This window comes from Triticum dicoccoides, chromosome 1B (assembly GCF_002162155.2).
Source record: "Triticum dicoccoides isolate Atlit2015 ecotype Zavitan chromosome 1B, WEW_v2.0, whole genome shotgun sequence".
Lineage (NCBI taxonomy): Eukaryota > Viridiplantae > Streptophyta > Magnoliopsida > Poales > Poaceae > Triticum > Triticum dicoccoides.
Genome location: NC_041381.1, coordinates 161,171,632 through 161,183,405, shown reverse-complemented (window position 1 = coordinate 161,183,405; position 11,774 = coordinate 161,171,632). Strand labels below are relative to the sequence as shown.

Below are 11,774 nucleotides of genomic sequence, written 5' to 3'. Positions count from 1 at the left end.
TATCTCCAGTGCATGGCTCTGCTCCTTCCTAGTCTTCCCCACGCACCTCGAGACCCCACAAGCTCTCTCACGGCGACGTGCTCGCGTGCGAGAAAGCGTCGATGGCGGGGACGTCTACCTCTGACAGCGAGTCTCAACCAAACGGAGATAACATTTTTTCTGCCTTCGGTCCCCCCTTTGTTTTTTGCTGCATGCACACACACTGTTGTGAGGCGACACTCACGATGACGCAGCAGTCGCCATGGATGTGCTCATACAGAGCTTTGTTTTTCTGTTATGGAGTGTTGCAACCGGCCGTAGGAGATGCTATATCCGGCGGCGGGGATGTTACAAACGATATTTATTTTTGCTGGAACCAAATACTAGATTTGTCGCTATTTTTCATTTGCTGGAACCAGTGTTTTATTTTGCTACTACCGGCATCTTCATCTGTGACTACCGGTGACGACATTTTTCTGCTACACAGGTTCGTGAAGATGATGCAACCTCGACAATGGGCGTCAACATTTTTTTTGCTGCAAACCATGAAGATTTTGCTACAACCGGCAACAATGTTTGTTACCACCATACACAACAGCCGGCCGACATTTGTTTTTGTTTTTGCTACAACTATATCAATTGTCCGCTGCAACCGGCAACCAAGGAAGCTACATCCGATAAACAGTTTTGCTACAACGGTGACGGCGACCGGCAGCGGCGAGCTTTTTTTTTGTTGGAACTGATACACTTTTTTGCTACAAACGGCCGATTGTTTTGCTACTATCGGCACCTCGAGGGAGAGTACTTTTTTGTGAGCGCATCGCCGGAGGTGCTTCGACCGGTGACCATCGCCACTAGAAGCTGCGGGCGCCTCCCCCGGAGCTGTGACCGTCCCTGCGAGGAGCTGCAACCCATGGGTGAAAGCGTGCTGCATATATGGATCTGACGAGAAACATGACACGACGGCAGCAACCGGCGGCGACCACGACATCCAGCAGCACGGGATGGCAGAGGGGGAGGAGGCCTAGATGACGGGATGGTCGCTGTCGGCCGCGAGGACGTCCAGCAGAACGGGGCAGTGCTCGCGTTGCACGCGGGGAGGAAAAAGAAGATGAGAAAGTCAACGCGCGTAGGATCAGACGGTTAAATCTCGCTGCATCGGGCGGCTGGGGGCTGGACCGGCCCAATAGTTAGGCAGTTGGACCGGCGCATATCACTGCCCTTTTGGTAAAGAAAAAAGTCAAAGTCGCCGGCGACACACACAAGTTCACCGATAGATACGTGTCGCGCCCGCGCCCGTCAATGGCGGCAACGAGTGCAGCAGCGGGGAGCAGCGAGCATGGCGAGCGCATGGGACAGCCTGTCGAGCAGCCTGTGGGGCGCCCTGGGGCAAGCCTCCACCATGGCCCAGCTGTTGGGCGTCGACGCGCTCGGGCTGGTCTCCATGGTCGTGCAGGCCGCCCTGGTGGCGCGCCGCCACCGGGATGCCTGCGTGCGGCTCGCGCAGCACGTGGAGCTCGTCGGCGGCCTGCTCGGGGAGCTGGAGCTCGAGGATCTGATGCGGCGGGAGGCCACCAGGCGGCCGCTGGAGCAGCTCGGCAGCGCTCTGCGGCGGTGCTACGCGCTCGTGACCGCGTGCCAGGACTGCGGCTACCTCCGCCGCCTGCTCCTGGGAGCCCGGATGGCCGACGAGCTCCGCGCCGCCCAGCACGAGATCGACATGTTCATCCGCCTCATCCCGCTCATCGCCCTCGTCGACAATTCTACTGCAGATAGTCGCCGTGTCAAGGTTAGTACTAGTATCAAAACTGATTTCAGAGCTGATATCGAAACTGAAACCTCACTGGTTGAGGATTACTGATTTCAGAGCGATTTTACTTAAATTCGGTTGAACTGATATATTCAAGTGACTGCGTCTGAATTGGGGTCCAATTGCAGATTGTTAATTGCCGTTAAACAATTCGATATGAATTTTACAATAAGTAATTAATCGTGGACCAATAGGATTGGAGATTGGGGGAGTGAGGGGTTACAACTAACCTCAATCATACAATATGTGCTGTTTTTTTTGAGAGAGAATCAATATGTGCTGGTTAGCTGTACATCAATAACGATGATATTTGATATTGTCTAGCAGGCTGATGAGGGGGCCGGGTGCTCACTGTAGTGACAGATAGTTCAAATCGTCACATCAGGTCAGCTTTTTACAGTATGCACACCTCGTCGATGAATTTGTTTGACTTGAGATACAAAATGATTTGTCATATTCCTAGCATCTTTGTCAATATAAGCACGATTTTTCCTTGTTAAGTTGAGTTAATGTCATGTTCAAGTTATGTATCAATGCCATAAGTTCAGTTATACAGACTCAAATGCATGAAGTTTCCCACTTCTTATGACTCTGTTGAAACCAAAGATGGGTGGCACAATAATGATGAGATTTCCTACATTTAGGCTTCCAACAAAACCTTTGGAGTTCACCAAAATACACATTCAAGGAGCTACTGAACTCTGCGATGTTGGAGAATAACAATTTGTAGATAAGCACTTACATTTGTGAATTTCCTAATGCGCTTAATCATGGACTCAGATATGGAAAGTAATAGACTGAAGTTTCATGTCAATGTTATATGCTTCAAGTATTTTGGATTGCTTCATTGTCTCCAAATAAATGATTTTGATATTACTTTTGTTACACATGCATACTTTTTCATGAATAAATATTGTGTCACCACATAGAATTTAACTGTAGTAAAATAAGTTAATAGCACGTCATGAAAGAGCACTAGCTAGTGGAAGCAATCATACATGTATGATATTACCTCCGTCCAAAATTACTTGTCTTAGATTTGTTTAGATATGGATATATCTAACGTTAAAACGTGTCTAGATATAGACAAATCTAAGACAAATAATTTGGGACGGAGGGAGTACAATATAAGAACTTCAAACTACCGATAGTACAGCTCTTGAGAAGTTCCTTTAGCACATACTTACTCCATTATTAACCACATGAAACACAAACAAACTGGAGCATTTTTCTAAAAAAATTACTTTTAATACTGTCAGTGTTCGTTAAATTCCCATTGGTGACAAGGGTAGATTATCTGTGAGTCAGGAAAAGTTGATGTTCGAGAGCAGAATATCGTTGACATTGAAGAACTTGTGGAGCTTTGTACCCGTATGGAAGAGGCTTGCGCGGGATTCACAAGGTTCGATTTCTGTCAGATCTTGGATGCTACAGAGAATTTCTCAGAGAAGATGATAATTGGATGGGGAGGATTTGGGAGGGTGTACAAGGTAAGCCAACATAGAAACAAGTTAACAAAGTGAATGCATATCCCCCTTGTCTTCCTAATAGCGTGGATGTCCGCTTAGAGAAAGTTAGTTTTAACCCCCTTAGTAAAAATTGCAGGGCCGGTTGCCTGGTGGACTTAATGTTACCATCAAAAGAGCTGATGAGCACGCAGCAATGGTTGAAGTCAACAGTGAATTGCAGCTTGCAAAGCTTCAGCATGCCAATGTGATTAGGTTATTGGGGTGGTGCATCCATGGGAAAGAAAGGATTCTAGTGTATGAGTTCATGCAAAATGGTTCCTTGGATCGTTACCTATGTGGTAAGTTTTCCCTACTGTAAGTTATTTCCAAGCGCGCCTCGTTTAATTCTAAGTATGTATGTGCATGAATGCAATACGTCTACAATTAAATTAAGGCTACAACAACCCTAGTTCTACATCATAATTAATATGAAACTATTATAGTTTGGTTTAGAGCAGAATAGAAAATTCCAAAAAAAGATAATCATTCTTTGAACATTCTGCAGACAGAACAAAAGGGCAATTGCTAGACTGGTCTAAGCGATTCAAGATAATTACAGGGTTAACAGAGGGAATTGTTTACCTGCATAAGCACTCCATGTTCTGGCTTGTCCACAGAGACTTGAAACCACATAATGTCCTCTTGGATTGTAACATGATCCCAAAGATTGCTGATTTTGGTTCAGCTAGAGCACTGGGTTCAGACGTAGCAGAAGAGCGCACGAGTAGGGTCGTGGGAACTAGGTATCAGCTACACTTGATATATCAATCATCACAGATTCCCACTATTTTGTCTTCAGATGTTCGAATATTACAGTTTTGACATCCTTTGTTTCATCTTTTCAGTGGTTACAAAGCCCCAGAGTATGCATCTCGAGGAGTTTACTCGCTGAAGACAGATGTGTTCAGCTTTGGCGTCCTGGTTCTGGTGATTATTAGTGGCCGAAAGAATACCATACTCGACAAGCGAGGGGATACTGTTGGTGATCTTGTACGAGATGTGAGTGAACTGAACATATATATTTAAAGCAAGATTTCTTATACTAGTTCACATTCATGGGATGTTTACTTTTGTTGCCAGATTATTTTCCTTCTTTTGCGCTGCAGTTCTCTGATGTCAAGCTTGTTGAAAAACTCTTTCAGGCCTGGCATATGTGGAAGGACCAAAGGTTGCATGAGCTTGTGGATCCGTTGTTAGGGGACGGATATGAAGTCGCCGAGATAATAAAATGTGCTCAGGTGGCGCTGCTTTGTGCTCAGGAAGATCCAGCAGATCGGCTTGCCATGACAGATGTTGCTGCAATGCTGAACTCTGAAAACATAAGCTCGCCGATGGAGCCTAAGCAGCCAGCCGCGCTGATCCATGGGTGTGCCGGCACACACACGACATCGACATACGTGGGCCAATCAAGCAGGACAATAGACATAACCATTACAAGTTCAGCTCCAATATCGACCAGAGTTCGAATCATTCTAGACCCGGAGGTTTGATATAATGGAGAACATTCAGTAGTAGCATATATACAACAAAAATGTAAGCAAGGATTATGGGCTTTTTATGACACAGGTAGTGTATATATTCGAGATATTAAGACCAGTTTTGTATAGTGAAAATAAACATGTTTCTGTAGTACCAACTACCAGACTGATTTTCCATCAGCTACATTGTAATTCAAACGTATTTTCGACGGCATCCAGGGATATGGGCCTTGGGATCTTTGCAAGCTTGATGTAATGATGTTGAGGTTTCTGAGATCATACATGGCAAACTGAAACTGACACTTAGCCGGCATGTTCAACTTCAGAATAATCAGACTTGAATTTATTTATTTTTGCGCATAATCAGACTTCAACTTGACAAGCAGCAACTACAGAGCTCAGAGTTAAGATCTGTAGCTGCACACACTACAAACACATCAGGATCTCCAAATAAACGCTGTTCTGGATTGAAAAAAGACCTTGATGCACCTGAACATCCATGCTCAGGTAGTGTACAATATAAGAACTCTGAACTCTGAACTGAAGCAGAGAGACATAGTAATCAGAAGCCATTAGTGCTAGTTGGAAAGATTCATCTTATACTCGGAATTCATTAGTGCGCGTTTTAGCCATGCCCGGGCCGACTCGGATTCAAAAACCAAAGTGCGCGTTTTAGCTATGCCTGCCTGGGACGACTTCCACTCGGATTCAAATTACTTCCCGCGTCTCTTCTTTCTTGCTCGCCTCGATTCCAGCGTCTCCCAGATTCCCGATCTATCTCACCTCGCATCCTCTTCCTCCCTCCCGTCCCGCCGCCGGATCCCTGCTCTCGCGATCGTTGTTTGATCGTTGCTCCTCGATCAACTCCGCGGCCGCGACCATGGCCGGCACCACGGTGCTTCCGCCGTCTTGCTCCCGCGTCGTAGCGCCGCCGCTGCCGACCTCCACTCCTGCTCCTCCCGTGTGCGCGTGAACCCCGCCTTGGTGGCCAACCCCGCGGCTGCCAAGAAGCCAAAGCGCCCCGGATCCGTGCGCGACGTCCAACTGCCGCCGGCGAAGCGCGTACGCGGTGACTGCTCCGGGGGCGAGCTCCACGTCGCGGTCGACAGCAGCAAGCTTCCGTGTCCCAGCAGCAGCAAGGATCCAAGAACCAAGAACCAGGTCGCCGAATCTCCGGAGAGCGCGACGCAACCGAAGCCGCAGATGAGCATGCGCGAACTGATCGAGAAAGCTCGCCTCACCATGGCTCGCCTCGACAAGGCTCGATCTGCCTCCAAAGAAGAGGCCAGCCGTCGGCAGGAGATCGAGCGCAGCAGAGCGGAGGCCCGGCGAAAGGTGGAGCAGATGGTGGACACCGTGCAGTTCAATGACCCCTGGATCCATCACTCCGACGTGACCAAGTCCCCCGAGGAGCTGCTCCAAGCAAGACAGCACGCATGGCGTTATCAAGCTCACCTCCTCGAGATGGCTCGTCGACGGGACTTTGCTCAAGCGATGCAAATCCATGGATGAGCGCTCGGGTGATCGAAGCAGAGGAAGAAATTGCATCAGAGGAAGCAAAGCAGAGGAAGCAGAGGAACCAATTCCTTTCTTGAGTCCGTGTGGGTGAACCTTCGAGTTAAGCTAGTCCTTCCTAAACCATTCACACATGAGTTTCATTTAATCTTTGCATCTCTAGGTTCTGCACTTAATCACCAAGATTTCTAGTGTTCTTTCAATCCCTTTCAGTCATTAGTAATTTTACAAGAGTGTCAGCAGAGTTTGCATCTAGCTAGGCAGCAAAAACCTTGTTAAGATGTGTACGGCATAGCTACACTACATCCACACCTGGTCCTAAGTAAGGGTTTAAGTAAATAAAGGGCATTTTCAATAAATCGAAGTAAAGCAGATGAGCCTAAAAAGGAAGCTCATGTACTGCAATTCCGGCACGAGACAGAGCGTAAAACGCACTCGCCGCAAAATCAAAAACGCCCGTTTGCTACCCGGCTTGTAGCAGGAAAAAAGGAGTAGAATTGAACTTGTCGATACACACAATAATCATGTGAGCTGCCTAGTGTCTGGAGACTATGCTGACTCTCCTGTAAAATTAATCTTGGCTGACTTGGATTCTTAGGCATTGGCGTCGTGGTGAGTTAAAGTTGCAGTTTCTGACGAGTAGCATTGGTTGGTGAACTCTTGTGTGTATGTGTGAGTGAAGCTTTGAGCTAAGCAAGTCCTTGATGTACCGACTATCAAGTCATACTGTAATCAATTTTGGATATGAATGAGAGAATTGTTGGTCTGAATTTTGCAGAGCATTTGAGTAATCTTTTCGTATCTATTTATTTTTGTATGCTTCTGTGGCTTCTTAAAGCATTCTGCTGCTCTAGTCGAAAAAGTGTGTACTGCGGCACAGATCCAATGGATCATCTTTGATTTCACAATACTTCGTTTGAGTGGTGATGCACATAACCATGTTCGGAAAAGAGTAACTAGTCAAGAATGTGAAAAAGGTGGCATCATATTGCAGCCATCTGTCAAACTCTACACCATCCTTGAAGAAGGTCTAGTTGTAAGCTACAAGTTGTCAACTATGTAATCTAGTTGCAAATGTGTAGGAGAATTTCACTGGCATGTTTTCCAGTAATGCGAGTGAGATTTTTAATTTGACCACGAATTAGTGTGAATTATGATCACAATTGACGATTTATGCAAGGGATTCGGTTTATGTAAAACCATTGGATCACAATTATGATCAGTCTGATGTATGCAAGCATCTGCCACTAGATCTCTTTCTATGTTTTCTTTCATCTGATGTGTGCATCTGATGTATGTACAGCTCGTGTACTTGCTGTCTGAATTTTGCAACTGCTGCAATTTTCGTACGGTACAATTTGTGCCAATATCAAACCAATTTCATGCCACATTATAGAGAAAATAATTGAATTGAATTAACATATCCATTGCCATACATCCACTGAAATACAAGGGTCAGATACATCAACTGAATTTACACTACAGAGCTTCATTAAAAAAAATAACTCAATTACAATGAGAAACGTTGACAACATCCATAGGTGTTGCAGTTCTTGCTCTTCCTCTGTGCCTTAGCGTCATCCGCAGCTTCTCCGCTTCCTCCGAAAGAGAAATTAAGAGTGCCCATTTTAACACTCTGGGAAATGACATGCCCAAGGAGGAGAATTATCAGTACTTCAAAGTAGCAAGGAGGAGAAGAACCAATACTATCAAAAGAGAAAGGGCTTACCCATTGTTTTTATCCATTGCATTTTGCCACTATCAATACTTCAAAACTTCCAGCAAAACTTCCAGCAAGTGTGTAGGAGTATTTCACTGGCTTGTTTTCCAGTAGTGCGAGTGAGATTCTGAATTTGGCCATTAATTAGTGTGCATTATGATCACAATTGATCAATTAATTTAAGGGATTGTTTTATGTAGTAAAAGCATTGGATCTGATGTATGCAAGCATCTGCCACTAGCTCTATTTCATCTGTTGTGTTCCCTCCTAATAACAATTCTTTTCATGACTAAAGAAGATTACTTCTGTGCTTGAACAGATATATGTGCCCCGTCTAGAAAATTTTACACCACAACAATTCAGAATTTGTTTGTCGCATTAGGAAGGTGCCAAAAAGCTTGCTAGGTTATCCCTATCAAAAGGTTTCAAATAGTATTTAGAAAACATTCTCACTGGAAAGAAACATATCATAATGTTTTGATGACCTTTTCAAATTAGCTCTTCTCTGTAATACCCTCGGCCTCGGGTGACCAATTCTTTTTCCTCTGTAAAGGCCATTAGTTTGTTTGCATCTTGCGTCCTAATAAAGGGGCTTGTGTGTCAAGATGATGCAGACACAAAACAGTCCTGTTTCTGGTTGTCTGGCTTGTAGCAGCTCTGAACTTCAGGGTTAATATTGTTATTTCCTTCCCTAAATAGCACTTTTCATTAGCAGTTAAACGAACTACCAGTTAAAAACATAGTATGATCAACTTGAACGGTCAAAACTTGGCCAGCGACACCATCATCAATCTTTGCCTCCATTAGGCCATCATCAGTCATTTGTCTCCAATTCTCAAGGCAAAACTTCGGGCATGACATTCAGAATACAACTTTTTTTTTCACTATAGCCATCGCGGACGTATGGGACTAGTAGTTCTCCATGTCACTATACAAACAAGCCCATTCTTCATTTCATTTTTCTTTCTTTCATTTGTGTTCTTTGCTTCATCACAAGTGGTTTGATCCGAAAACAACTATTGGTCTTATTTTCTACAACATGCAGAATAGTGATCTCAGAATCTCACCTGGATCCCCCGCAAAAAAAAAAAGAATCTCACCTGGATCAATCAAGTTTCTGAGATCATAGATGGCAAACCAAAACTTGAGAACCATCAAACTCAACTCGACAAGCAGCAATCACAGAATTCAAGAGTTAAGACCTGTAGTTGCACCTTGCACATACTTACAAAAGATTGCATCAGTATTCATTATGTATATGTGTGTACCATTCCCAATAGAAATCAGAAACCATTATTCCTAAAACTGCAACCTGTCATGTTAGATTATCTTTCGTCGAAGATTAACAGGGTCATAGGCATTTCACCATTTTTCTGATTTTAGCACACCGCAAAATGAACGCAATACTACAAGCAGGTGGTATAGATTTCTTATACTGGCAGCAGGGCTTTATGCAAGGAAAACTCAACCGACGCAATGTATCAACTACCCAACCAAATGCATCGGAAACTTGATACATTACAGGGAGAAATTTGCGCTTCTACTCATTAGATCTTGCAAAGGAAAATGGGAACTATATGTGGGGATTTCCTTTTCGATACGAGTTCTACTTGCGGTGAGCTTTTCTCCATCTATATGTGCAGGGACGGTTCTGAAATAAGCCATACGAGATACAACAACAGCACAAGAAATCAGATAATGCTGCACGGTTCAGAATCTTTTGATGCCAACCGAGGGGATACAGTTGGTGATCTTGTACGAGATATAAGTGAACACTTGTGGGTCAATACACCAAGACAGTATAAAACTCAATGGAGACACATATATAGACTGAATGTACGATGTTCAGTTTACCGGACGAAGACCAAGCGGTCAGGTTGGTAAGCTAGCAAAATAGAATTGCAATACAAAAATTTAAGCAGACGAAGACGGCTTCAACCAGAGGTGGATTAACGGCGCCACCTTCTTCACCGACGGCCTGGCCATGATCCGCCCCCACCACGCACTGACGTTCGCGCGCGACTCCAGCAGCGTCGCGTACTCGGTGCCGGCCACCAGGTAGTAGGTGATACCGAAGTGGAGGAGGTCGGCGAGGCTGAAGAAGTCTCCGGCAAGGTACGCGTGCGTCGACAGCCGCGCCTCATACACGTCGAGGACCTTCTCCAGCTTGCCGACGTTCTCGTCGACGACGGCCTGGTCGCGCGCGCCGCCGATGAACGGCAGGATGACGCACTGCTGGACGATGTGTTCGATGGCCGGCTGGTACTGGTGGGCCTCCACCTCCGTCCACACGTCCACCATGGCTGATTCTTCGAGGCTGGATTCCCTTGGAAGATCGGTCGCGCTGGTGCCTCCGTACTCGCGGAGCACGTACCGAGAAATCGCGCGCGATTCTGAGATCGTATTACCGACGTGCGGATTAATTGATAGGGCAAAAGAAAATCTAATCATCGTTTGTAAAAGTGAGGTTTTGATTAAGATGCTATGGTCTGATTTGTGATGAGCGTGAGAATTTCATACCGAAGAGAGTCAGCTCTCCGTCCTCTAACACTGGGATCTTCCCGAAAGGCTGCAAGATTGAAGCATACAAGAAAATGGAATGAGATAGAAAATTAGAGCACCTGAGTAATAACACTTGTCACGAAAAAGTAGAAGGTGGAGTGCTGTGGTTGATGGTAGAGCTCAGCAGAACCGACGTACGTTTCGGGAGAGGTGGGGCTCGGTCCTCTGCTCACGCGCCGCCATGTCGAGGGGGACGAGCTCGTAGTCTGCGCCCGTCTCCTCCAGGCACAACAGCACCGTCGCCACGAACGGAGACGCCCCCACCCCGTACACCTTCACGGCACCGCCCATCTCTCTCTCTCTCTCTCTCTCTCTCTCTCTCTCTCTCTCTCTCTCTCTCTTCGGGGTAATTTAGCAGGCTCTGTTTTTTTTAAAGTAGCTCTGTTTCTGACGCCTATAAGCATCGGACTGTACAGGAGCGGAACTGGGAGCAGCTGAGAGAGGTCAAAGGTGAGGAAGGAGAACGGTAGGTGGGTGGGGATGCAGAGGAAGGGAGGAGAGCTAATCAGATTTCTCATACACCAATCCACAGCGCACGGCGCCCTTTTAGCAAAGACCACCCAGCTTGCATGGGCCCCACTGTCATAGGCACACCCTGTTCAAGAGTCAAAGACTATGTCTCCCCTGCTGGGAGTGGGTCCCGCTTCCTAAAGTCTTTTTCTCCCTCACCCTCCCGAGGGCATCTCTAACGTTGTTCCGCAAACCAGACACCGCATCCGTCCGCAGACAGAGGGACCAATCCACGAACACCAATGCGGAAGCCGGTCATCCAAAGCTATCCCATGTACATCCGGCGGCCATCCAAGCAAATTTGATAGATACTTAAACAGATCAGACGAATTTGGGAAGCAATTTGAACCTACAAGTAGACTTGTATGAGAACTCACTTACGGGGATCAGGGCCGGCAATAGCATCTTGAAGGGCCTAGTGCAAATTGGGTGTAATGGACCCGACACTTAATGAGGTAAAAGATGAACTTCCACATGTATATAATGCATGCTATAAAGTCATTATAAAGGCATAAATATAAGAAATGTAAGTTTTAATATCAAATAATGTCTTAATACACTATCTGTATGTGACTATAAGATACTTCGTCCGTTCCTAAACGTAATTTTTTTTAGAGATTTCAATATATACATATGGATGTATATAAACGCATTTTTTAGTGTAGATTCACTTATTTTGCTTCGTATATAAT

The 11,774-nt window shown here is 45.6% G+C and overlaps 1 protein-coding gene and 1 pseudogene across 1 annotated transcript; one reads left to right on the top strand and one right to left on the bottom strand.

Moving 5' to 3' along the window:
- Positions 1-1,298: 1,298 nt before the first annotated feature.
- On the top strand, positions 1,299-5,026 carry LOC119325536 (annotated as a pseudogene).
- A 4,786-nt stretch (positions 5,027-9,812) lies between these two features.
- Positions 9,813-11,068, bottom strand: LOC119325526 (probable glutathione S-transferase GSTF1). The gene is made up of 3 exons (XM_037599263.1): positions 10,711-11,068; positions 10,531-10,579; positions 9,813-10,403 (listed from the first exon to the last, which is right to left on the bottom strand). Exons 1-3 carry the CDS (start codon positions 10,861-10,863, stop codon positions 9,925-9,927), a joined length of 681 nt encoding a protein of 226 aa, XP_037455160.1. The 5' UTR covers positions 10,864-11,068; the 3' UTR covers positions 9,813-9,924.
- Positions 11,069-11,774: the final 706 nt, after the last annotated feature.